Raw genomic sequence first — 27,937 nt, 5'->3', positions numbered from 1 at the left:
TTTGTTCAATTTTGTAAATTTAAACAATCCTGGCATCAGTCATTTCCTGAGCTGATCGAGTTGAAATTAGGACTGACCTGAAGCCCCGTGTTTCACTGACATCATTCATCTTTCATTACAATCATAAAGGGCATGGCCTCAATTGTGACCTCAAAAAAAAAAACAAACAAAAAAAACACTCTAGTTCAAGCCTGAGTGTCCTCACAGGACAGCCGTTTAAAAAAAAGAAATTGTTCCAAACATTGCATGGCACACCTCCACTATTAAAAGTAACAATGCATCCATCCTTGAGGAATATGTTAGCAACAGCATTTGAATAAAAGGAAACATTCTTCGGCATCAGTGTTCATGATGGGAAACGGAAGCAAATCATTCTTTAAAACAGTGACAGCACAGCGTCGCGATGTGAGGCTGACATAAAATAAAAATAAGAAATGACCAGGCAGACTCAAAGGAAGCCCACACAGAAAAGAAATGTATCAAAACAGTCTACAAGAAATACTGACATGTGTCTGTAAACAAGAAAAAGAAATATGCTGGGTGTATAACGTTTGTTGATTGGTATGATGCAATAATGGCGTTACTTGTGATTGTGTTGTTTTGAGATTTGGCTTTTCAACATGATCAACATTACTTATGATATTGTAACAGACCTAAAAATAAAATCTAAATTATTTAAAAGCTTCACCAATTTTCTTAAGCCTTATATTTCTCTACGTTATGGGGCAAAAATAATCTGTATTTTCTACTTTCCCAAATTCCTATAATCCAGGAATGAGTTGGTTGCTGATCCTTAGACAGTAAAATAGCTTTTTTGTACTGAACATGGTTGGTAGAGTCTCTCAGACTCCAGAGCTGCACAACCTGGTGAGTGAAGGACTTTGGCACTCAGCAGATAGAAGACAGTGATGTGAAAACACACTGTGTCCTCTCTGCCAGCTTATGCTCCAGCTCAAACGAACACACACACACACACACACACACACATATATACAGATGCTCAAAAAGAATGAATGCTCCTCGTATTAAGTGTGTGTTATTCTGTGCATGTGCATATGTGTGTCAACCTGAGACTTTGAGCTACGTCACAGAGATTCTGCAATGGTTGTCACTTCTAACTGTTTTTGCCGAGTAGATGCATCCAATTCTGTGTGAGGAGAAATGGCTCCGACTGTGTGTGTGGATGTGTATGAATGTCTGGGAGTGAAAACAATCCGGGTTTTGTCAGTAAAGGTAGTAACTCCTGGATTCTGCTACCACACACACACACACTCGTCGCTACAGCGTGGCTCAGGCAACGCCAAAAATGTCCTGGTAATCTCTGTCCCTATAAAGTCACAAAAAAAAAAAAAAAAAAAAAAAAAATCCAAACATCATTACCTTGACTCTGGATTTTTTTTACATTAGCCTCCAAAGCATTAGAATCATATTCATATATATTTATATATTTATATATATATATACCAATAAAATACATTACAGGTGCCACCCGAAAATGCAGCCAAACTCAAAACTGTGTCTGAAACCAAAGTAATAAGATGCAACACAGTAAGTATATATACATAATGGGAGGAGAGATGAGAAGGAAATAGGGTTGAGGGGCTGTATTAACAAGACCAATATTACAAAATATTCAAGAAGGCATCTCCGTTATTTTCTCTGTCCGACTGCACTGCCCTGTCCTCTGGGCCGAGTCTGTTCCCTTTTCCTCTCGGGCAGTTCGTCCCATCCACAGATCAAGTTGTGATGAGTCCTCTTTTTTTTTTTTTTCTCAATGCACCAGATGAGAATATGCAGGTTTCTGCACGGTAATGTATGTGTGTGTGGGATCTGGTGCGTGCTTGTATAAAGTGTATGCCGACATCCATCTATCCATCATCCATGGCACGTCCCTACTTGAAGTTGGCGTAGTCAGAAAAAGCATCGATATACTCCTGGACCACTTTGTAGCAGAACTCGTACTGTTCCTGGGGAGGGCGGGATGGGAGAAACAGCTGCGTCAACTGGGAAACTAAACAAGTAACACTAAGATCACACTATAATCACCTTACACCAAAGACTCAAGTATAGCAGACCTGTCAGCCTTTATAGATTTCTTCTATCATGGCTGACAGTGTACGGCTATATGTGACATAAAGTAGAATACAATCACACAGCTGCAGCTTGAGCACTGATGGGCAATGAAAGTCCCTAAAACTTTGTTTTGCATCTACAAGTAAAACACAGTCATATTGTCATTGTATTTGTAAACTAGAATTACCACCTTGCGGCTGTATGCCTCTGTGACTCAGAACAGTTTCAGATTGCATTTCTGTTTATCCAGAGTCATATAAAATAAATGTTTTGGTGAAATTTTGTCATAATTGCTGTGTGAAGTCTTGAGTAATGGCTAAAAAGTGTTTTGTGAGTTCACGTGACCTCGACCACCAAAATCTAATGAGTTCATCCTTGAGTTACAATATATAATATAGAAACAATATGCCTCTGGCCCTAGCTGTTGTCGGTGCAGAGGTATAAAAAATGACAAACACTCTACAAAACTCTACAAATGATTCAACCTGCATTTCTTCATTTATATTGTCTAAACAAACAAAACTCATTTCTTAAAGGAATAGTTCAACATTTTGGGTAATGAGCTTTTTCTCCTTCCTGCCGAGGGTTGGATGGAAATATTGATACCACTCTCATGTCTGTATGGTAATGGGTAATATAAGGTGATAGCAGCAGTGTGAGGTGGGCTGGGAGGGTTACTATTACTCGTTCGGGACCAATAATCTCTGCTGGTTGCTTGGCAACTGCTCTCAGCGAAGAAATAGCCTAGTACATAACCCACCTAAACACAACGAATTGTTGTTGTTAAAATGTGGTTTTTGTATGGAATAACCAAACAAGGTATAACATCTTAATTAGTGAGCTTTAGAGGTGCTGGTAGGAGGATTTCGTTCTTCTGTTTTGCTGTTTCCAGTCTTTATGCTAAGCTACGCTAACAGGCTGCTGTCTGAGGCATCAACAAGCTTATTCCTCAAGATGTTGGACTGTTCCTTTCACCCTGCAAACGCACTTGCAGGCTTTGGAGTCAAATGTGTCCACCTGTTGTTTGCACAATTAATAACTGTTTAATGACATGAATCTTATTTTCAAACTGCTGCCAAAATCTCATTGGTTGCTCCTTGGCTCGAGCCCAGTTTGACCACCAATATTAATGGAAATAACAAGGCTGTTCAGATACCCTATTCTGACAGATACACTACTAGCAGCGGATATAAATTCTTGGCAGTGGTAATAAATCAAGCTGTTTGTTTCTTAATTCAGTCTTAACCAGCTGTTACTTACAGATTAAAAAAGCCAACAGGTGGAGTTTTAAAACAAAATCGTCCCCACTGTCACAAATTCTTAACAGCAAATCTGAAGGACGCAAATGTCTCACTTTCCAATTGCATCCCTTTAAAGACTAACCAATTAAGTAGTTCTTAAGCGTAACAACAAAGTTATGTTTAAAAATTAATTTAAAAAGTCAAAAGGCCTTTACCAGTGTCTGCACCATGTGGGGTCTCTGCAGTCTGAGGCTCTTGACTGTCTGGAAGACATCCAGGATGCCCTCCGCCTTCACCCTCTCCAGGACTGTACTCAATGCACAGAAAGTCCCTGTCCGGCCAGCGCCAGCACTGTAAACACACACACACACGGGTAAAAATGCAAACTTCAATATACACAGTGCAGTAGCCTTGTGCAGAAATAACATACACACAAGAGGTTTTGTTGTGAGTGTACATTTTAGAGAAGAGGTATAGCAACAATCCGACAGGGAGTAGTTAAAATGTCATAAGGAAAAAGAGAACAATCCTTCTGAGATGTTTTTTCCTGTGATTTAACAGCTGCAACAATTTCCCAGACACACACTAGCACACTTCCAGGAGCATTTTCATGTGCAACAATACTACAAAAAAATATCAAAAACTTCATGTGGAGTTTTATTTCCCTTTTATCCTTACACTTGTAAATTCAGGGTAAAACAGCCACATACTGAGTGAAGGTGTGTGTGTGTGTGTGTGTGTGTGTGTGTGTGTGTGTGTGTGTGTGTGTGTGTGTCTTACCTGCAGTGTACAGTGATAGGGTGGTTGCCAGACTGTTGCTGTTGTTTCTGCACAGCAGCAATTATATTGATCATGCCTTTTCCGTCAGTGGGGATGCCCACCTCTGGCCAGCCGTGGAAATGGAACTGACGCACCGCTCGAGCCTTGTTCTCCTGGAAAGATGGAGGACAGCAAAAATAAGACATTAGCGTATGTTTTCTAGGTAGTGTTGCAATAAGTGTTGTTGGTATATTATCAGTATTAGCTAATCTGGGCTTTAACCTCCAGCATGTTTGTATGTGGAGTGTCTGCTTGTTTCACTGTGTCCTCTCTTACCCTGTTGTTGGTGACCAGGAGGTCACGCACTGTGTAGCTCTCACTCTCCTCCTCCCTTTTAATCTCAATGGAGATGTCCCCATGGACCACTGCTCCATCACTGGGCCAATACTGAGCACACTTTTCCTGCAGCACACAAGATGGAGATGGTTAATTGTAAACCTCTTAGGATTCCCAACATTTAAAAAAATCTAATCTAAAATGTCAGTCATCTAAATTACAATACGTTCAATTTTCCTGACGTCTAAATAGTACTAACTAGGACTGAACAATATGCACATGATAATAATAATAATAATAATAATAATAATAATAATAATAATAGCAATAGCAATAACAATAATAATCATAATCATAATATTTTTTGATAGATACAGCAACTTTTACTTTCATTGAAAAAAAAATATAGAAATGATGATGTGATTTTTGCTGGTCTGTATCAAACAAACATGTTCCTTTACATCTGGAGAATATGATTTGTAGATTTGCATTTCTGTAGCACCACAGAAACTTCCAATTCCTGCCATTAAATATAATTTCTTGGTATGAGTGTTCAGCTTTAACAATTTTACTCTGGACTCCTCATAATTTTAAGATTTTATAAAGATCTGACATGGAGATGTCAGATGTCTGAAAACCACTAAAGATCAAGTCATTTTGTTGAAATTAATAACATGTTATACAAAACTGGTGGCGCTTAGAGCAAACTATCTAATATCAATATTCTATTTTAGCCAGTTATTGATCTGATATCTAATACGAGTGTTTGTATCAGCGCGCACACACACACACACACACACACACACACACACACACACACACACACACACACCTGCCCTCTCTCCTCCAGCTCAGTGAGCATGACTATGGAGCAGCTTCTCCACTCCCAGATCATCCTCCAGAAGTCCTCTATGGTGTGCTGCAGGGGGCCCTGGCTCGCCATGTACGAGTCTTTCTGACGGTAGCCCTGTGTGGAAAGGAGGGAAGATGTGTTACGAAATAAACAGTGGGAGGGAGGAAGGAGGACTTGCAACACCTCATCGATTACTTGCATTAATGAATTGACATGATCCACTCTAACCCAGGTCCTTTTACACTCACATCAATGAAAGAGGCATTGACGTAGTCGGTGTTCTCCTCTCCTCGTTTGACTGGAATGATCACTCTGTTGAACTCATCTGTCAGGAGCAAACAGAAACATTAACCTTGATTGAAGAAAAGCTCTAAGAGTGGACAAAAGGAGCACACATCTGCTATTTTATCATGTGCATTTAGGTGTTCATCACAGCGTGCAGGTACAATAAGACTGTACACATCCACACCTCACACCTGCAACTGCATCACTCACATGGAATGATCTGTAGGACTCTGTTCTTCTTCATGTTGGCCGGCAGGTTGCCTGTTCTCATCTTGTCATTCTGGATCTTGATGGATGTCAGTTTCTAGAAATTATATGGTTCAAATATTAAAATATATACTTCAGTGGCACATCTTACTGGAATTAAACTGCTTGATGCATAGGTATGACGAGTGAGGGGTCCCAGAGAATAACTGCCTTCTTGGAAGAATATGATGCACAAACAGACCTTGAATTCGGCCTCCAGACCACTGCAGCCAGCTCCAGGTGAGGGGGTGTAGAGTTTGGCCAGGTGGGACTCTAGGGAGGTCACCTCTAGCTCTGTGTCTCCATACAGGTAATGTTCTAACAACGCCTGGAAGATGAACACATACTGCATCTGTGGGAAGAGAGGGAGGGAAGAAGGTGGAGAAAAAGTGGAAGTAATTCACTGAAAATCCTGCATCATGGGAGAGACTGAATTCATGTGAACAGAAATTGTGAGGTATTTTCCCAGGGCGGGGCGTGTCAACACTGGACTTACATCAGTCTGGACCATCTGACAGCGCTGGGCTCTGATCCTGGTGACGAAGCCAAACACGTCCACCTTCCTCTCAGCGATCATCATGTCCAACATGGCGTCGATCACAATGAAGGTACCTGTCCTCCCCACACCCGCACTGGTGGAAATATGACTCTTGTGAGCTGTGTGTGGCAGTCAGACAAAGACAAGGCAAAAGGAGGCAAAAGTTTAAGCTTTGATCCACTTACCTGCAGTGGACCACAATGGGCCCAGCATACTGAGGGTTGCAGGTCTTGACTTTCTTGAGGAACTTCAACATGCCAATAGGGGTAAAAGGCACCCCAAAGTCTGGCCAGCTGGTGAAGTGGAACTGGGTGACGAGCCTCTGAGGCTTCTTCCCAGACACATCTCCCACCTGAGACACAAACAAAACCAGGTCATAGACCGAGCCACAAATGTTTCCATCTGTGTCACTGGAACTAAAATGACAATGTGTCCAAAATCCAAAAATAATCAGTTAGTTATGTGAACCCAGTTACTCCTCTAAAGAAGACACCAGTGTTTCTTGCATATTTTGACAGCAGTGCTGCATCATAGGAGGTGTACTACCACTACTATGAAAAATGTCAGGGTCAAAAGGGTTCATATTGATCTTTGTTGATTCCCCTTATAAGTAGTAAGTAAGTGTTATCATCATGCTTATAAAAAATATCCATAAACACAGTAAAACAATTTTAGCTTGGTAGCTGAATTAATAAGAGGTCTACGGTACCTGCTGGATGCAGAACTTGCGGATGGTGTAGTCCACCAGAACCATCGTGTCTTCTACAGATACGCGGATGTTCCCGTATGTCCAACAGCCCTGGTCCGGCCAGTACTGCGCACACTTACACTGAAAAACAGAGTGATTTAACACTGAGCACACTCACAAAGCTTTGAAAAAGAAATATGCAAATGAGGTTGTCTAAATTAACATTAACCTAACTATGCGACATCTTTGACAGAATGAGTATAATGAAAACCAAAGAGATTAAAATCATGATTTGAAGACTAATCACAGACCTCACATTAGGACTCACATTGGGGTTTAAAAAGTGCAATGTTTAACTTTACAGATGAAAAATTAACTTTCCAAATATAGACACGTTAAACATAAAACCAATGACTTGAGATGTTGAGACAGATTTTGTTCCCTTGTGCTTTTAAAAAGGTGTATCCAGTCCCCAGCTCTACTGTGTACTTATATTCAATACAAAATGTTGCGAAACACAAATGATCTCATTAGACATAGCATACAAACAGAAACATCAACATCATCCCTACCTCTTTTCTCTCCTTCAGATTGGTAACCATGACAATGGTAGCTGTGTTCTGCTCCCAGATCATTCGCCAGAAGTCGTTTACTGTTTCCTCCTTTGGCCCTGAGAGCCCAAGACAAATCAAGAAATCAAGAGAACAACTGTTGAGCTAATAATCAAGTACTCTGTTCATGAAATGAAAAGCACAACAAAGTATTCTCTGCTCCATTGCAGGTGCAAACCTTACCTTGAGCTGCAATAAACTTATTCTTCTCTTGGTAACCCTGCAAAAGAGAGAGGCCAGACAGAGATGTTAGGGCAAGTCCATCATATTTAGAGGGAAATTCTTTCTTTGGTGGAAAAACTGCTGCACTTATACAAACATTTATAAAGGAGGCGTTGATGAAGTCGGAGTCGGGAACTCCCTCCAGAGATGAGAGATGCACCCTGGAGTGATCATCTGAGAGAGAGCAAGAGACATGGAGAGAAAAAGCATATGAGGAGCAGAGGCAGCACAGTCCTAACCAAAAGTATAACTCATTAAACCACTTTGTAAGCTGCCTTTGACGGTCGGCTGTCTAATCTTTTCTACTACAGTTGCATTGATAATAGCTTGAATTAACAGCCAGATACACTGATTTCTGCATTGTTAATGTCCACCAGTGTCACGGTGGCAGGGTTCTGTTGTCACTCACATGGCAGGATGTTGACATATCTGTTCTTTTCTTTATTCTCTTCCTTGGAAGCAGCGTCACACGATGCCTGTATGGGGCAGACTGGCAGTGCCTAAACACAGAAAAAAAACATACATTTAGATTTCAGGAAAGAGGGCACATGGATGCATATTAATCTCAAATCACTCCTGCAACCCTGCAAATCATTTCCTGTTGGCTTCATCTTTTTCTTTGCTGCATGTTTAACACAAATCACCCAAAATGTATTTTTTGTGAAGGTGCTGCAGCAATAAGTAAATGCACTGAGGTGAGATCTCAGTTGTACCTAATAGTATCTTGGAAGCTCCTTAATTCCGTGTATATTCCAATGGTAAGGTTTGGATCTTGATTTAGTTTAATTCTGAATTCTTTGCCACCTATTTAGCCATACACTTCCATGCTGTGCGAACAGGACAAACACACAGTGTTAGAGCAGTTTCATTATTTAGTGGTTTCAGTGGTTCCCAACCTTTTCTCTGATGTACCCCCACATCCCTATCAGATGCACTGAAGTACCTCATCATCAGCGCCACCCTTCGTGGTTTAAATGTGTTCATGTCAATTGATTATGTAACACAACAAAAGATATTGTTACAATATTTTTTTCACACCACTGAACCGTCAGTTTAGATTAGCTTGGTCAAGTTCCCATTTGTACTACTTTTGAACTTTTGTCCATACTCCAGCTAACTACATCAACTTCATTTTTTGCTAATTATTTCACCACATTACTTTTAGCAATATTTTTAACCTCTATTACTTTTAGCTAATTATTTCAAATGCTGATCTATTTGCTCTTACTATGAATTTTAACTATTTATACATTATTTCTCACTTTATTATTTCACCTGTTCATATATGTGTTTTAGGTAATTATTTCAACAGTTCACTCACTACCTTTAAATAACTATTTTACCTGTTCCTACATTAATTTCAGCAGATTATTTATAATGCCTCTCCTCTGTTAGCTAACTACTTGAGCTGCCTTTCTTTTGTTTTTAGTGAATCATTTCAACTCACCCACTAATTTGAATGCACTCTCAATTGCAACATGTAGCCTTGAGGTGTTACTAAGGTATTACTACTTACTTAGTCAGATTGGTTGGACATAAGACACTGTGCCTTAGCCTTTTGTATCAGGTAGCTTAACGGCTATTGCAACAATAAATTTACTCAAGATCAGCACCGTCCCTGTAATCCTATTTGGATGGTTACTCATCACGCAGCACTTCTTTAGGCTACAGTAACTGGGCTGAAGGTGAATCTCAGGCTCAGTATGTTGTCAGAGGGTGTGTGCTTGTGTGTGCCATACATTAAACTCCTCCCTGAAGAGTTTGTTGTCATCAGCCATGCGACGGTTCATTTCTTCCTCTAGCTTGTCAACAGGAAGTGGCGGGTACTTCCTGTTTGTGCTGGGTGAACGGGCCAATAGCGGGACGCTCTGGAGTTCTGCGCCGGCCGGCAAGCAGGAAGGGAGTAGGCAGGAGTGGGTGGAGGAGGGAAGGAATGGGAGGGGTGAGGCAGGTGGAGATAAAGGGGTAAGAACATGAGACTGGAACCGTCTTACATCATGTAACACTGACTTCATCACTGGCTGTCTTTTCTGAAAATGCCCACCAGAGGGCGATGTGACTCAACACTGTAACACATGAGAAAGCTATCCGCAGCCCTGTTGGTTAGGTAATCACAATGAACAAAAGCCTTCTGCCAACAGTCAACCAGTGAAACACTATCGGTTAGAAGAGCAAGATCAATCAAGTCTTATCAGAAAAAACTCTGAGTAACAAGTTTGGTCAAACTGGCTGTACATATTTGCTGATACGACCCAATAAAAATAAATGAGTGTTCAGTCTGTATGCACTCATGTCTGCTGACAAATAGAAAAACAGCCGCACACACACGCACAGACACACACACTCACACACAATAATGCACACTTGGCTGTTTTACCTGTATCATCCGATCTACCGTTGGTCAGTCTGAAGGAGTTGGAATGGCTTCCCGCCTGCTTGTACTTCTTAAACCTGTCAATCAACAAAGATCAAAGTGCATGAATGCACAGACACACACAGACACACACACAGACACACTTACACACAGTCTCTTAAATACACACAAATAAACATATACTGATTTAACTTCATAGCAGAATGCCAATCAGCTGTTGCCATGGTAACGGCAGCACCGCAGGCCCTTCGCCACAGGTCTCTGGCTGGTCTTGTGTAAGAAACATCAACAGCATCTCACCAACCTGAGCATGTAGAGGATGATGATGATGAAGATGATGACCAGCAGGGAGGACAGGGCCACCATCACTGCTATGATTGGCATGTCATCAGACTGGTTGTTGTCTACATCAGAGACAGAAAGAAAATGGTGGAAAAATGATTTTCACCATACGAATGACTAAGAAAAAAAAAACCTTTAAAAATGTGTCTCAGTAATCAAGGTGTGTCAGCGTTGTATGATGCCAATGCCAAATTCCATTTCCATTACTTGATGATTCTCATATTACACTATTCTACATACACTTAGGGTGTTTTATGTCAGATGTGGATTTTTCAATATTTTATGAGCTTACAAATGTGACACAGAAAGAAATTATAAAAAATTATAATATTAACATACAAAACATGGAAGACGGATTTTACCCAGGCTCTAAGACTAAAGGATGTGAAAGAGTTAAATGAGAAGATCATTACCACTCTCTTGTCTGTAAGGTAAATATGAAGCTACAGTTGACAGCTGGTTAGCTTAGCTTAGCATAATGACTGGAAGCACAGAAAAACACCCAGCCTGGGTTAGTCCAACGGTGACAAAATCTGCTTATTAAAACCTCCAAAGCTAATGAACATGTCATATCTTGTTTAATTTGTACAAGTGGTCACTGAAGGGAGAGACTGTGTGTAGCCAAAAAATGTCTGAACAAATGGGGATGACATGCAAATGTTGTCAATTATGAAAATAGTTCCTGTTGCTATTTCTGTCGATCGACTACTTGGTTAACCAACTAATCGTTTCCGCCCTAAACAAACTGTTGAGCTATTCTTTTAAACAAGTAATTGTTTCATATACATTTTCTGTTGATCAGCTTGATCAATTGATCAATCTACTTATTTGCTTCAGCTAGGATTGAATGAATCCTGTTAAGAGATATCTAGTGGCTGTGTAATGTTCCAAAAAAGCAGTTACCATTTACAGATCTTCGGCTTGTTAACATGTCAGAATGTCGGTAAAACAATAAGCCAAGGACGTACGGTGACCTCTGCCTCTTTCAACACCAGCCTCGATCTTTCCTTTACATAATGGCTGTCCATGTTAATATTTCAGTGGCTTTCAGAGGAAAAAAATGGACACAAATGGAGAGCGCAACAGGCTGTCCTTTAGAGTGAGCAGATAAATCACAGTTTAACTGAGAGGGTCGACCCTTGGCTTCTATATCTGGTTATGCCCAGGATGACAGTAGCCACAGAGTGATGGTATTAAATACTTTAACATTTAGGCTGTTTGCTGTGAATTCTATATGAATTATTCAGAGTGTAAATGTTTCAATATGTGTCTTTCTATGTTCATAAACCAGAAAGAATGTGGGGCTACTGTGATGCTACTGAGTGGTGAAATAGGATTGTGTAACACTGCAAATTAGACATTACACAGGGAGAGTTATCTATTCTTTCTGATGCATCCTGTAGATTACAATGGCTGACCAATTTGTATGTGTTTCCACCATGCGCATGAGTTACTGGCTGAAGGCAATCCTTTAGTCTTCCCGGTGACCTCTCCCTACCGCCGTTAGCACAAAAGACATGAGATTTGAACAACAACAGGAGTTTGGTGTACAAAAAAACTGGCTGCTGTTTGTGTGCTGATGACTGGTCTGTAAGACACATTAGACCACAACAAAAGAGGAGATTCTTTCTAGAAACCTGCATGGTGCTGGCGACAATGCAATGACCAAATCAGCTGTTCCATGGATCGACTCAAAATTCAAGAAAGCTCTGAACGTTGCAGACAAAAGTATGCTATGAAGAATGCATCATTTGACTCCATGCTCCATATGCGCTTTCTGGGGGGAAGTAGTTTGGAACAACGCCCAGCTCTGTTGCGTTTTCATGCCCAGTTCCCAGCACTTTTCAGCGTTCTCCCCTCGGACAAGGTGTACATTGAACAGAGCAGCAGCACAACGGGCTGAGGGTTATCATGTGGAACTGACACAGGCCTGACGCATCTACTGCCATCTAGAACCGCGCACAGCTCGCCACACAAGGCCCACAGACGGCCAGAGGGAGACAATGGGGCAATTACATAACACCTATGAACCCGGAGTGATTATGTTATGTAATAGAAATACCATATATAGTGCAGTGCGGCTTCATCTGTTGTATTTATGTTGACCAGGAGTGGATATGCTTATCAGAACCTCTACAGTTTCCCTGCAAGTCCTAAAATACACACTCTCAGCGTTTATGTACAAGGACCAGTTTCAGTTCTTGTTTCACCTACTCCAGGATGATTGAGAACATCCCTGCTGTTATTATACTTGATAATAAAAACATCTTTCTAAATCAATGACTGACATTTGATAGTGATTTGTGTATTTCTCTATAGTCATGGAATATGAATAATTGATGTAAAAGAAAAGGGTGGGGGGAGTCATGTTTCACTTACAAGAAGACGACAAGGACGGTCTGCACAGAGACTCAAAGCTGCTAAAAGGCAAAGCTGAATAACACTGAAATTTCCAGCAGAATTTCATACAATCATAAACTAAAGATACATAGAAATCCTCCCTCGACACTCTTTGTTTTTGAAACAAAACAAAAAAAACAGACATTTATGCCAGCATCAGGGTCATCCAGTTTTGATAGTAATTCAGATTCTTGTGGATGGCTGGTCAAATGCAGCTATGTCACATCAGGATATTTCCAGAGCTGCTGCAATGGAGTCTAAAAGCAGAAAAATGTTCAACCATCTAAAATATTAAAGGTCAACTTTTGATCAGAGCGCTTGCTTGCTTTTTCTAGCTGTTGCTACTGCTCTGCTGGCCTACTTGAATAACGCACAATTAGATGGCTCAAAAAAATATACCATGCGTCTGTGATGTTTATGTATTCCAGGACTAATTCTAATGAAGCTTAAAATGTATCTAAGGTGATCTGATGACAAGTAAGAGGCCTGAATGCCTCCAAAATGCATTGGGGTCAACAGTAGGAACAAATAAGCACACTTTAACTGGACAGCCCAGTCAGTGTGGGTAAAGCAGGAAAGACCTCTCTGACACAGTTGTAAACAACTGATCTGTCAGGTTTAAAAGTATGGAGCAAAGTCAACCACTACACAGCAGCCACCAGGTCACTGGCAACAACTGCACCTCTGCCACAGATAAAATGAAATGTGAGTAAAAATCCCTTCACGGCACAAAGAGTACCATATTTCCGGACTATAAGGCGCACTTAAAAGCCTTTAATTTTCTCAAAAAACGACAGTGCGCCTTATAATCCGGAGCGCCTTATATATGGATTAATTCTGGTTGTGCTTACTGACCTCGAAGCGATTTTGTGTGGTACACGGCGCTCACAGCGCTCTGTGAAAATGTTTTAGTACGACTTTGGTAAACTACAAAGCCACACCACTTGCAGCATTACGGCTATCGTAGTCAGGAGCGTCGCGGAGTAATACATACAGTGCTTCACCATAATATTACAGTGTGTGTGTATAAGGACCTATAAGGAGTTATTGTGAATACGCTAACATTTGATTTAGCGGTATCAGACTGTGTTTTTTTTACGTGTTACAACTGAACAAGGTTGGGAGTTATTGTGAACGCGTTTAATAAAGTTTGACTTATCTGACTGTTTTGTTTTGCTTAATGCGCCTTATAGTCCGGTGCGCCTTATATATGAAAAAAGTTCGAAAATAGACCATTCATTGACAGTGCGCCTTATAATCCAGTGCGCCCTATAGTGCGGAAAATACGGTAAATACCTGGGTTCAACACACAGGGTCTAAGCAGTGCCTTAATGATTTCCCACACCTCTCTAAAGCTATTGTTGGTGGAGGACCGTGCATCTCCGTCTCTCCTACCATAGATTTGTCTCAGTGTGGCTACTGAAAGGTGCTGTGACTTCAGACAGACCCCCTTCTCCCTTAACTTTGAGGATAATGTTTCAGGATGGATATTTCCTCCAAAAGTGCTGAGAGGCTGAAGTACCTTTTTCTTTATTACAACCTGGGTCTTGTTTTTGTAGTTCTGGCCATAATTTCTTCAAATTATGATAACACTGTAGTCACTAGAGTATTTGCAGAGATCTGGGAATGTGCTGACATTGCTACAGTGACCTCCGACAGGTTAAGAAACACAGGGTGTTGGATGATCGTACAGGATGATCAACAAGCCAACAGTTTATTTAAACCACTTGATTTGAAGGTAAAACCTCGCACCCACAACTACAATAAGTAGTTGAGATTCAAAACGGAGTAAGTTCATAGTTGAACTAGGAATTTGTTCTGTAAACTTTATTTCTTTTGGGCAATGGTGCCTTGTTCCCTGATGTTAGTATTCACTTCTTGAGTATGTTCTTATTACTGCTGATAGCAATGACGGTAAAAACGATGGAAATAAGATCTAAAATTATCCTTCAAGTACCCTCACACTAAAGTGAAGAAAGTCTTCATAACTTCCTGATGATAAATAAATAAAAACAGACACACATGTATTGACACTCACCATGTGGGCTGGAGTCTGAGGTGAACTCCATTCCAGGTTCTGTGGCGGTCTCTGTCTCTATGACAAATATATAATCACCATCAGTATATGTAGTTGGGGTGTCTGGAGTTGAGACCGTGGTCGTGTTGTCCCCCGCCCCCGCCATGGTGGGAGGAGGGTGAGGCTCGTTGCTCGGTGGTGCCTGGGCAGCATCTGTCGGAGCTGGAGGAGGGGGCGGAGGAACTGGCAACAGTTTCGCGGTGCCATTGGGACCCACAGGTTGCGCATCCTCATCACCAGCTGAGCTTTTGGTTGTGGTGGTGGTTGTTGTTGTTGTTGTTGTTGTTGTTGTTACTGTTGTCACCACTGGGATGACTGCAGGGGCGATCGTTGTGGGTGGGCCTGGGGGGGCTGGTGTGGGTGCAACTGTAAAGTTGAGGGAGGGTGCAGCGGGAGGGTCTGTGGGTTTAGCAGTGATATTTGGAGGACCTGGAAAAAAGAAAACAAGAACAGGTCATGTTTTCCGAAATTTTTCTCCGGGAGCTTAAGGTGAGCAAGAAAAAGACAAGTGTTATAAGTAGACATGGTTCGTACTTGTGATGGGGGCATGATCCTGGGCGGAGGCCCCGAGCACTAGACTGAGCAGCAGGAGCAGGGGACACACACCCATTCTGCCCTGCACAGACAATGGACAACAAAGGGGACAATAAGGTATTAGTAAAAAAAACAAAAAAACACCTCAAATCTCAGTGAAATGAATAAGTTCAGACAGTGAAGCTAAAAATATTTCCTAAAGACTAAGAGGTTGAGGGTTGATCTACTGTATAATCTACTATACATTTTTAAAATCTTCTCATCCCTCATGCTCATTTTTGGAGGGTAATATGCTTACGGCACATTTGAAATGAAAATGAAACACATGCACAATGTATCCTGTGTGTGTTGAATGTTGTTTACCTGAAGAAGCGGAGTTGGCATCAATCACTCATTCGCACAGCGTGGTCCTAGAAAGCAAACAGAAGACATCTAACGTTAGTCACAGGATTTCATTATTTTCGTACACATATAGTAATACATCTTTTTATCTTCTTTGCTCCTGGCTAAGTGCTTCTGTAAGATCAGTGTCAAGATGAACGGAATTAGACAGCGTTATTCTGAGTTGTGGCGATCTACCAGAAGAGGCTAAAGTTCCTAAAAACTCATATTTGGACCGGACAATAATTCAATGTTATGGTTTGTGGACTTTCAGTAGAATTGTACCTTGTTGATATGCTCAAATCACGTTATCATTATTGATTCCATAGAAACTAACAAAATTAGTTACAGAAGTTCTTGTTTTCCACTCCTTGGAGGGTTTGTCTGATTATTTTATACATAATTTTGCCTGCATTTGCCATGTAATAGCATCTAGAAAATGCCGTTATTAATAATGTATATTTAGAACTGAAATAATTAGGTGATTGACAGATAATTAACTGATTAACAAAATTTTAATAAAATATTATGTTTTTTGTAAAAAAAAAAAAAATCCCCAATTCTCTGGTTCCAGCTTCACTCCTCTGTATTTTATTCATTCAAACTGAAGATCTTTGGGTTTTAGACTGTTTCAGACAAAACAAGGCAATTAAAGACAAATTTTAAACTAATTTATATGTTTCTTAACTCCTTGCAACAGAGTTTCATCATAAAAAAGTGTTAAGCCCAACCAACAGTTATCTGTTAGTGAGCATTCATCACCTGGAGCATGACCAAAACAGAATTAGTGTCACATTTAAATTCCTGCAGTGACAGTGAATCAGCACTTAGGACACTCTTCACCCACTGATATGGGGATGAGCGAGTGGGGCCCGGAGGATAGACAGACTTGGAGAAAGCATGACAGAGAGCGTGTGGTTGGTCCGGCTGACTGTCAGTCTTTAGTATAATCCCAGAGGCCAACATGGCTGTTGTCCCCCTGACTGAGCTGTGATAATCCCTGGATGTAATCCCATGGTCCTGACCCTGGAATAATCCAGCCCGTATGCCTGTGCTTAGAGAGATACTTCAGCGCTGCACTGTGCCAAACATTGCAGAAACTGATGCCTTACATCACGGATTATTGCATCAGTGGGCAGAGGATAAACTGGGTGCTAAAAGCTCTAATAGTACCAGTTGCCAATCTTCTGCTGTTTTGATCTGAGCTCATTCACTGCAGTACTTACATTCTGGTTTTAGCTCAGGACTGTTTGGCTCTGACTGCAGCCTGAAATGGGACATGATGAGCAAGTTATGTGGTCAATGAGGATGCTATTAACCTACAAATCCAATTGTTGCGCTTCCTCTCTCTCTGTCACCCATCCTCTCATCCATTTAGCCAGCAACACAAATCTTGCCCCTAGAAAAATGGAAATCTTCAACCAAATATTTAAAAGATTTTAGTTTTTGTTTACAATGACAGCATTTTGGAAACGTGTCTTTTGGCTCCCCTTTCATAGACGTAAGGAAGGATGTGTCTCTGTCCCATTTATAAATCTGTTTATAAATTTGACAGGAAGGGCTTGCATCACACATAGCTCTTTACCTCACAGCTGACTAACTGAATTTGATTATGTATGTAGATTATTGATTTGATTGTAGATGGAAATTATGTTTTCATTATTGATTAATCTGATAAGGATATGCTGAGGAAATAGTTAAGTCTAATAAATGACAGAAAACAAAAAAATAATCAATTCCAGCTTCCCTTATTTAAGAGTTTACAAACTAATGTCTAAGGAAAGCAGCTGGAAACAAAAATGTGATATTCAGTGACTAGAAACAATCATTGAAATGGTCGCCAATTGATTTCCTGTCAATTAACTAATTGATTTGGGGCTGCAACTAAGGATTATATTCATATAAAAAATAAAAAAAAAAAATTTAAAGAATTATGGAAAATGGTCATCATAGTTTCCCAGGGCTCAGAATTAAGTCTTCTAATTGTTTGTTTTGTCTGAACAACAGTCCAAAACCCAGAAGATATTTCATTTACTACCATAGATGACCAGAAAAAGCAGCAAGCCCTCACATTTCAAAAGCTGAAACCAGTAAACGTTTGACATTTTTGCTTTAAAAATTACTGAATTGATTGTCAAACTGATTATTAACATGAACTTTCTTTGTATTTGCTAACTGACTTATCATTACAGCTCTAACTATGTCTACACTAACCGCAAGACAGAAGAAAATGCCTTTACACTCTCGGTACTTTACACAGTTCTCTGATAAGAAGCGAGTCCATCATTGTGCTGTGTTTAACTGTGTCTTATATATCGTATTATACCAGATACTTAAATTCTGCCAGTGAGTGTCAACTGTGTGCAAAAAATTACTAATAGCAAACACTATAACTGCTGGACTGTGTCTCCCTGTTCCCACAGTTTGTCTAGATTTCAGTCAAGCTTTAAATCAAAGTGCTTTCTTCCTCTCCTGTCATGGATTTTATCGACTTGTCAACCCAAAAACCACATTACAACGCTAAAACCTACCTCTACTATCCTCCCTTCATTTCTCATTAAAAAGAGTGACTCAGTTATAATGGCCAAGTCCAGCAATTGGTACAATTAAGTGTGAATTAGTGTTTTACAGCATCTGGTGTGTGTTTTAGGCTAAATCCGATGTGATAGACTAATGGAAATGCTCACATCAACAAGCTTTTTTTTTTTTTTTTAAGCAACCTTTTCTTAATGACGCATGACTCATTGTTTTCTGCACGCCGTCCAGAGAGGCTGGGTGACGTGTCACTGTGTTGGTGTAAGTGATACAAGCCGGTCCTGTTGCTAACCGTCACTTCACAGATGCTGCAACAGCCTGAGAGGGTTTTATCTAGAGATTGCGTCGACCCAAGAGTACAACTCCCCAGAGATGGATCTTAATGTGTTTTAGCCTCCTGAGAAGCAGCGGTTTTCCTGAGTGTGTGTGAATGCATGAAGTTCTTTTCTGAGACTTATGTGGTGGTAGAGGACATCATTAATTTAAGAGGTACTGGCCAAGTGCTTCTATTTGTGCCACTTTTAGGTTTTGTGCTGTCAGTGCTCTCTATTAATAAGATACTCCGGGTGGTGGGTTGGTGTAATCCACACTCAAATGATGGAGGATGCAGGAGACAGCACAAAGAAACTATTATTGTCCAATTATTTGGTTGTTTGTTTTAATTACATTATACAGGGTATTACCTTTGAAGTATTTGGGGTACATCTCTCACTGAACAGTTTTCCCATTGCAACACACGCAAGAACAAAAATGGCTCACTGCCTGCTTTAGCTGATTTGATCTCACATTTCATAAACAGATTTAACTGATAAAGCGCGTTTCTTAAATCTGTTTTCTTTCAATCCGGCCTCCTGCTCTGCATTGTGATAGAACTGAATATTAAAAGTTCCAACAGCTTCATCACGCTATTCCCTGCAGAAGAAACATGTACATGCCCATCTATCAGTGAATGAATTCACTCAAAAGGTAGTCATGCATCTCACGCTGTCCTGACTTTAGGCTTGGGTTGTGCAACCATGTGAATATTTTTCAGACAAGGCAGAGCACTTAGAGCAAGCCCTTTACAGCAGTCACCACTGCGGTTGAGCTGCCCTATGGCGAAGTTCAAAACTGCCACTATGACAAGCAGCGAGCTACAAAAATCAATGGTTTGCCTGGAGGGAATAAGAAACACACAATACAGAAGTGTGACAGGACGTTTGTTTCGTTTTTGACAGAAATCAGAAATTGCTATGGTTTCTCCCTTTTCTACCTTTAGTCCTCCTTAGTGTTATTAAAGGTTTACTTTCTGTATCAGAACCTGCTGCACTGGCTTAAATGACAGTAATAAGAGGGCTCGGCATCTATCATATGACAAACCTTAGCACCTGTTGAATAGCAACATGTCGATAGCTGTCAATAGCTTTGAGTATTAAGAAGTGTCAAGTATTAAACACTGGCACCAAATGCTTGGGTAGATTCTTAGGTTTGTTTACTTATTCTACTTATAATACTGATGCATTCAGCAGTTCGGGACATTTTTTTAATTAAAAAAGATGCATTGTTTCGGCATCTGTACCAAACTTCCTTATTGGGGCCCTATTGGCTAGGAGGGAGAGTAGGTGATGAAATCTTCTGATTGGCTGGCAGGTGTCCCGTTAAACAATATATCAGGACCTAAAACATAGTTCTAGTAAACAGTTAAATCACCGTGGTACCAAAGCAACAATGCTCATCCTTTACACTACAATACCAGTTAACTCAACCGGGGAAATGAACCTAATCATGTGTTGAACTGACTGTATAGGAAGTGTGGACATCTGACTTCAACAGCTGACCTTAAAGAAACATCTTCACAATGGAGGACTATTCAGATACAGCCTACTTCTTCTTCTCTGATGAGTGTCAGTTGCTGCAGTTACATGCACAGGTTTTTTTGTTTTTTGCTTTTTTTTAAAAATTCTAATTGAAGATTTCAGGTCAACTGAAATACGTGTGGAGAAACATACATCCCCCACATATTTACATCATTTACAGGCATGTGCAGAAGAACGGCAGCCAGAAAGTATCAGATTAAATTGTTTATATGCTACAATTTTTCTTTTGATCAGTTTATCAAAAGCTTTTAACTACCCCTCTGCAAACAACTGAAATTTTAATTGGTGTAACTGGTAATTCATGGTGTTTATATAGAGCATTTTAATTCTGATTAAGGGTTTTAATTGAATCTAAATACATGATCTTACTTGATGATCTGCTTTTTATAAATTGTACAGATCGAGTCATTAAAAAGGTGGTATATTTAGATATTTAATTTTAAAAGTTAAATCGCTGCTAAACGGACCATTATTAACTGTTAAACAGCTAGCCCAGTAATTGCAGCTGGCGACAGCAGCCCGCGCTCTGCTTTGCCGCCTCGGTGAGCTTGGCACAGCCGCACATGTACAAGTTCTCCACCAGTTGCAGTCCAAGTTGGTGGAGTTGCAGCCTGTCCGCAGGACCAGAAACCTGCCTGCAGGCAGTGACGCACGAGGTGGGACGAGCCGACGAGCCGGGGCAGTGATTGAACATTCAAATATAAATACTAATATATGGCACCTCATAAGTGGTGCTATTCAAAGTGTGCTGTACAAACAAATACTCCATATGAACTAAGCAAAAAATCTGATTGGTGGTGACACAATTTGTAAACAGAAGAGAGCATTGTGGGCAAAGACTCACAGATGCAGAGATTTGTGATGGGTCTTTAGCCATGAACTGAGGTGACAAGCTTGGAATCCAGGCTACCATATACATAACCAGTCATGTGATTACCAGTTCAGAACACCCACCTTCTTAGACTCATTGTAAACATACATAGTGACATAAAGCACTTTGTGTATGCTTCCAGGTATGTGACTTTTTAATGAAAAGTGGCCTCTGTCATCAAAGGTGGAAACAGAAAAGTCCTAAATTAGCTAAATAGTGTAGCAACATAATTTGCATCGCAATCTCTATCTACTATTTTATAACATTAGCAATCATTAACCACTAATATGAGACCATATAGGGCTGTAGCAGTAAAGCCCTGAGTGTATAACTTGTTCAAGCTTGTGTTTTGTTGCATATGAAATCAACTTTTCATTTGTAAGAGGAAGAATGGGTAAATTTTTCTTTCAAAAGTTGTATCATCTTGCTTTAACTGTTATTACAGATGTTTATCATCCGCCTGCATTTGATCAAACATGCTTAGGATAAAGCCAAACTGAACATCTTGCCAAGCATTTCTCAGTGACACGTGATAAAATAATACGTAATAAAAGGAAAGGATACATTAAACCAAAAATGTTTGGATATGCAAGTGTAAAAATCTACACAACTATTTCATTACAGAAATCTAAAGATCTCCTGTCTCCTCATGTAAGTGTCTTATATTGTGCCAATTGTGAGACTTTGTGTTGAATCGGACCAACTAATGAAGACAGTTGCCTCTCTGCCTGTGGCCAACTGCAGACCTCATAGGGTTGCAATCACACAGTTGTGAAAGGGCTGGGCTGTTCCCATGCCATTTCATTCACACAGTGAAAGGAACACTTATAGGTGGAATATAAAGGAAGTCCAATTACATCTCCATGACAACCAAAGGCCAAGACGCAAGATCAATGCAAGGCAGTCATTTAATATGGAGAGTTCCCACTCAAATCTGTGGATTTCGATGGATGCTTTTCTATTTACCTGTAGCCTTAAGGGGAAGTAATGAGTGTCTTTTCCGACTGCATGGAGGTGAATTAATGAATAGCTCAAGATGTACAAAGGTTTCTGGAACGTGATCTCTAAGGGAAGACAAAATTCTTTGGCCTCAGATGAGAATACTTCGTAGTTGCTGCTATTTCCTCAGTTTATTGTCTGCTGTGTAAACTAGATTAGACTGAAACCCAATGACAAATGTGGCCAAAGAACACAGCTACAAAAAAAATGCAGGAATCCTCAATCTTTAGTTTTATTCATAAAATCAACAAATCGCATTAATAATTCACAGAAGACACCCAGAGGCTATTGGGTGAGCTGGAAATCAAACAGACACAAACCCAACAGGCCTTGCTGACATGACACCAACAGTGGTGGTCGAGGGGACTTCACCATTCATGCAGAGAAATATTTCCCTCTGGCTTTCTACAAGGCATCCTGCTTCAGTGGTCGCTGCAGTGCTAGATAATGCTTGTCTGTCTGTCTCCATTCATGGCATATTAATACTGTTTCTATGTCTTGAGAGGGAGGGAGGGGGTCCGGGGCAACAGGAATACTGTGAATGCTTCTCTTCACGGGAGACTGAAGTAGGCCTAACTCAGGGCAGCTAGGACTCTTGCTCTGAAACAGACCACAGATTATACGTCCCCAGTGCCACATACAACAGCCACAATCCTCTGGACTTCCCTTTCTGAGGGATACTACTCCCTGCTGGTGTGGTTTGTGTTCCTGTTGGCTTCATTCATGAGCTGGTGAGTTGATGAAAAGACGAAGAGAAGCTTGGGATTACTATCCTGGCTAATCATACGGGCAAGCGTGACCGCTGTGTCTGTTATTAAGCCTGTAATGATGATTTGGTTCCATCAGGCTGGACGGATCAAGAAAACGCACTCGTTTCAAGGAGTGAAAGTGGTGAGTCAGTGGAGCTCTGCTCTGTGTCCGCTTCGTTGTGGGGTTTCTCACAGAGCATGCCAGGGGCCTCTCAAGCTTTCCCACATTGGACACAGAGAGGATGTGGAGGCGCAAAGCATGGCCTCCCCACAGAAGCCACCGTGACCTTGAAGCGTGGTGTGGGGCCAAATAGGCAGCTGAAGGGCCACAGTGAAACCCAGCTCACTATCACCTCTGCCATTTGAAACTAATATGCTGAAGCTGCTTTCTACACCCAGCATGCAGCTGAGGCTGGGCAGCGAACTTCAATACCTTACTGATATCGACCAAAGCCTGTCTGTATCACAGAGTATCGAACGCTGCCAAACTCCGAAAGCCGGGCTCAAATGCCTGGTCAGATTCTTCGTCTTGCCTCGTTTTGTCTGCTAATAGTCAGATAACATAGTTCCTCTTTTAAGTTTTAGTTTAAACTTTTTTTTTTAGGTTCTTGCACAGCACTGGTGTTTAGAAAATACTGAACATTTAAAAAGTTTGGCTTGTTTAACCCAAAATTCACATGTACTTATGGTATTAGTACCAGAGCTCAACACTAACACGCAGTTCATTCAAGTAATAGTAACAATAATACACTGTAAAAAAATACTCTGTAACAAGTTAAAGTCCTGTTTTGAAAATGTCACTCAAGTAAAAGTACAGAAGCATTAAGAACAAAATGTACTCTAAGTATCAAAAGTAAAAAAAAACACAATACAGAAAAATGCATTCTGTGAGGGACTATTACTGAATGATTATTAAAGTAGCATTTTGCCGTTGTTGTTGGAAGAGGTGCATCTACTTTTCATCCGATTTAAATGCCTTTGTCTGGTTCAATCTATAACAATGATTCACATCTATAAATTTTACCAATATTTTATATAAAATATGAATTTGTAAACTAACTATTATCTGATAAGTGACAAATAATGTAGCGGAGTAAAAAGTGTAACATTTATTTCTGAAATGTAATTAAAGTGGCATCAAATGAAAATACTAAAAGTACCACAATTTTGTGCCTACATGCAGTCCTTGTGCAAATGTACTTTGCTCCATTCAATCACTGGTAGTATTGAAACATTTCAAACGATACCCAGCTCTACATAGGGCAGGAAAACAGACAGCTGGCTCTGCCTAAAGTCCCTACACCACTTTTTAATCTTTCTTTTACAAGCCATTTGGGTTCTGTCACAATCAGAACCCAAAGTGAAGGTTGTCATATCTGAAGTGACCATCCTACCACACTCGTCCCCTCCTCTTCCTCTGAAAGATAAGAAGCCCATCCGAGATGAAGAGACAATCCTCTGAGGTTTAACTTCACAGCAGTGTCATGATACTGCCTCTCCCGAATGCCCTTTCTTCTGTGTCCATTTTCATGCAGTGCATTGAAAGATTACTCAGGCATGTTGACACGTTCTTTGGACATTTTTTCACAGCAGGGCAAGAGAGGTCTTGCCGACTCGAAGGCTGATGCCAAGGGCAAATATAAATATTTATAACTACGGCTCTCAACTGGTTTTGAATCCGAACTAAGTTTCGACCTCAACCGTGAAGGCATTGTTTGAAAAAAGCACATCAAAGTTTTTCTGTAGGAGGAAAAATCGACTAAAACAAAACACAACAAGATTGAATGTGTCATTTTGCCCGTAATTTCTGCTTTTCCGTTAACAAAAAGAAAAAGTATGTGTTTCAAGCCCAGAAAATGCTGAATGGTGGCCACATTAACAGAACTGTCTCCGTTTCCAAGACATACTGTACAACAATCAAAGAATTTATGTACCTCTGGTTGTGGTATCGAGGTACAGCCTAGTACGATCCTGTTAATATACTAACTTCTGCCAAAAACCTGCCCCCAATCCATAATGCCAACATTTACTACTATTAATCCACCTTCCAGCAACAGCAATACAGTACCCAGTTAAAATAAACCAATGAAGAAATAAGGACGTGGCAACCAGACTGTAACCTGAATCACACGTGACCTTACATTAAAAGATTAAAGGAAAACTTCTGACACATCTAAAACACTTCTTAAATACAAACTCACACCTTTTCTTTTGAAGTCCGCTGAGAAGAAATAAACTTTCATCCATATTCATCACGGTTGTGGCGAACCAGAAACATCAATCATCCCAAATCAGGAGGATGTAAAACAAAGATTTACTCAGTAATCTGAAGGATTACATAATTACTACTCCACATCCACAGAGGGACAGAACAAAACCGGATGATTGCCGGTGAAGTCGTCCCCTTCAGGCAAGGTATTTGATTTATGACTCATCACACTGGTTCATTTCCTGTATTGTGAAATAAATGTCATTAGGGCCGAATGAAATGTTACATGTAGCTGCAATCAGGCTCCATAATGCTTCATAATCCTCTAAATGTAGCTGTGTTTACCCTGTCAGAGGCTGAATTACAGTGCTCGAGCACAGTAAAACATGGTGGAACAGGTGGAAACAAAAATATACCTATACCAACCCCACCCAAACAGCCAACTCATAATATTGTGTCAGCACCCTCGAATTGTGAAATTTGACAACATGGAGTTGGTTTCAACGATCCACCCGTCGAAAACTTCACACAAAGTTCCCACTGGGCGATTTCAAGATGTACTTTATTCTTATTTTTAGAAACTAGGCCAATCATGAAAAGTGTGGCGTGAGGATAACTCCAACACTTGTGCTGAACCCCTTTCAGGATCCCAAGACAGAAATAACTACTTTTCTCCTAAAATAGTTTGGAGAAGATATGGACAGAGCGAGCATGATGATAACAGCTCTGCCTCTCTCTGTAGTGTCGCCAAAGCACAATGTGTTTTTTTTTTTTTCCTTCCAGTTTTATGAGAGGGGGCTGCTTGACAACCAGAGATGGTTCGACAGCTTTTAGAGGAGGTGAACGTGTCCGGGCCTGACAGACAGAGGTCAAGGTCAGCCTGTTGGTATACTGTGAGGCGCCCTATGAGTTGCAGCTTGACTTTTGCACCTCAGTGGTCCTGACGTGACATGACGACCTCTGAAGTGGAAATGCACTGAGACTGAGATACGGTGGAGATGTGCTATAGTTGAGTGAATCAGTCCAGACGTGATGAGTCAAGCTCCAGGCAGACGTAGCAGAGAGGGGTATTTTTTTTTTCTTTTTTTCTCTTCAGACACAACAAGCCGGGCTCTGCCATGCCTCCTCAGCCTGTGTGATGCTTCTCTCTGCTCTGACTTTCATGTGTTTAACATGACTTTTCCTGAAGCGGTGCCCTTGTAGTTGATGTTTGGCTCAAATGAAGCAGCGGCTGCATTCATTCATATCTCTGTTTTAAACTGAACTCCCACTATTCCTCATGACAAACATGCCATTAAAGGAACCATCCATGTTCTAATGAGCTGAGAAATGGGATTTAAAGTCCATGTGAAAGCAAAGAAAAACATAAAAAAACCTCAACACCCACAAGATTGAAATGGTATGTGCGGTTACACCCAACAGAAAGAGAGGAGAATATTAATCATTAAAAAAAAAAAAAAAAAAAAAACTTTGGGAGAGGTTGTAAAGGGGAATGCACACTCATGAGACTGAATGTCAGAGAGCAGAGGAAGAAACACAAAGCAGCCGCTGTGACTTGACAGACCATACGTGTTAATGTTAGGGCGACCTAATTCCTGTTGTGGGTCCTATGAAGCCCCCCTGCTCCTCCACCCACCCACCCAGCCAGCCAGCCAGCCAGCCAGCCAGCCAGCCAGCTCCCCACCCTCTCTGAACGTGTAATAACAAAGCGTTGATCAATAAAGTGTACTTTCCAGCGCAGACATGGACCCCCTGTCTTTGTTCCCCTGCCAGCGCAACAGCATCTGTGCTGGCACAACAAACCGAGCCACAACCTCTGACTTTCTGAAATGTTGTCGCACTCATCTTAAAGCCCCCCCCCCCCCACCACCTTTTTTTTTTTTTTTTTTTCTGGAGAGCCCCCTTCGCCAAAAAAATTTCCCTCCCTGCCTCCGAGCTACTTCTGAAATGTTAAAGCAATACAAGGAGGGTTACAAGTACTGAGCGCAGCCCTGCTCCCTGCACAAGCCCGGGTTGATCTCCGCTGCGAGGCAGATAGTCGTGTAATGGAGCCTGCGCGGCTGAATGTGGGGGACAAAGTGTCTGTGGATGACACAATGTTACAGCGAGAGGAAACATGCTGCTACAGCGACATTGTAACAAGTGTGAGCAACAAAAACAAGAAAACTCACCACAACTCCTGTAGCACCCGAAGAAAACCCGAGGAGGGGTTGGGGAGAAGAAAAAAAAAAAAAAAAGAAAAAAATCAAAGCCAACCAGGAATTTCGCTTCCACGTTTTTCAACCCCGGCCCCAGTCTCCACACCCCAGGCACCGAGAGTGTGAGCGGGGTGGGGGGACCTGGGTGATAGCAGAGGAGGGAAGCACGATCCGGGACACAGAGCCAACACTTCGCAGGCAGTTTATCTGCTAAATCCAGGCAAGGAAGGCACCCCCCCTCTAAAAAACCCTCACTTCGCCCTAACGTACCGTCCCTTCACAGGGTACTTTCCTGGCCTTCCTGGAGATTAAATCCCACGGTTTATCCGCTGTATCCGGGCGCGTCGGCCGACTATTCTAGTCCGCCATGTTGTGTGTCTGTCTGCATAGGAAGAATGGGAAGCGAGCAGCAAATTCCCAGGCCAGGCCCCGTCTCTTCTGCTCTCCGTCTCTGCACAGCCCGCAGCGACACCTGCCGGCCGAGCTGAATGCCACCCCGCCCGGACTGTGCCTCACAGTCACTGCCGTTAATGCCTCCACAGCGAGGCCCGGGGACCCCC

The 27,937-nt window shown here is 41.2% G+C and overlaps 1 protein-coding gene across 2 annotated transcripts; it reads right to left on the bottom strand.

The window, feature by feature from the left end:
• ptpra (protein tyrosine phosphatase receptor type A) lies at positions 1 to 27,798 on the bottom strand. 2 transcript variants are annotated; one of them, XM_071495631.1, is made up of 22 exons: positions 27,351 to 27,798; positions 15,943 to 15,989; positions 15,580 to 15,661; positions 15,007 to 15,474; positions 10,531 to 10,630; positions 10,230 to 10,303; positions 9,592 to 9,728; positions 8,262 to 8,352; positions 7,950 to 8,026; positions 7,814 to 7,850; positions 7,592 to 7,689; positions 7,041 to 7,160; positions 6,517 to 6,683; positions 6,290 to 6,425; positions 5,996 to 6,145; positions 5,758 to 5,851; positions 5,511 to 5,587; positions 5,242 to 5,376; positions 4,410 to 4,535; positions 4,095 to 4,246; positions 3,530 to 3,665; positions 1 to 1,967 (listed from the first exon to the last, which is right to left on the bottom strand). In XM_071495631.1, the coding sequence occupies exons 2-22, from the start codon at positions 15,961 to 15,963 to the stop codon at positions 1,893 to 1,895; spliced, it is 2,553 nt and encodes an 850-aa protein (XP_071351732.1). In that variant the 5' UTR covers positions 15,964 to 15,989; positions 27,351 to 27,798; the 3' UTR covers positions 1 to 1,892. The 2 variants fall into 2 exon arrangements, with proteins under 2 accessions (XP_071351732.1, XP_071351733.1); XM_071495632.1 differs by having other exon boundaries at positions 27,648 to 27,782.
• Between the last annotated feature and the right edge of the window lie 139 nt (positions 27,799 to 27,937).

The sequence above is a fragment of the Trachinotus anak genome, unplaced genomic scaffold, assembly GCF_046630095.1.
Source record: "Trachinotus anak isolate AG129_WGS33_773 ecotype Australia unplaced genomic scaffold, CSIRO_AGI_Tana_v1 ptg000013l, whole genome shotgun sequence".
NCBI classification, from domain to species: Eukaryota; Metazoa; Chordata; class Actinopteri; order Carangiformes; family Carangidae; genus Trachinotus; species Trachinotus anak.
This window is presented reverse-complemented; position numbering and strand designations above follow the sequence as displayed.

What these genes read in the sequence shown, in the direction of transcription:
- ptpra (XM_071495631.1), bottom strand. Translation starts at nt 15,963, where the DNA reads ATGCCAACTCCGCTTCTTCAG. An exon ending in TAAGTTTATTGCAGCTCAAG is followed by an intron (nt 7,690 to 7,813) that starts GTAAGGTTTGCA and finishes TTGGGCTCTCAG; the next exon opens with GGCCAAAGGAGGAAACAGTA. An exon ending in CCCACATGGTGCAGACACTG is followed by an intron (nt 1,968 to 3,529) that starts GTAAAGGCCTTT and finishes CGCCCTCCCCAG; the next exon opens with GAACAGTACGAGTTCTGCTA.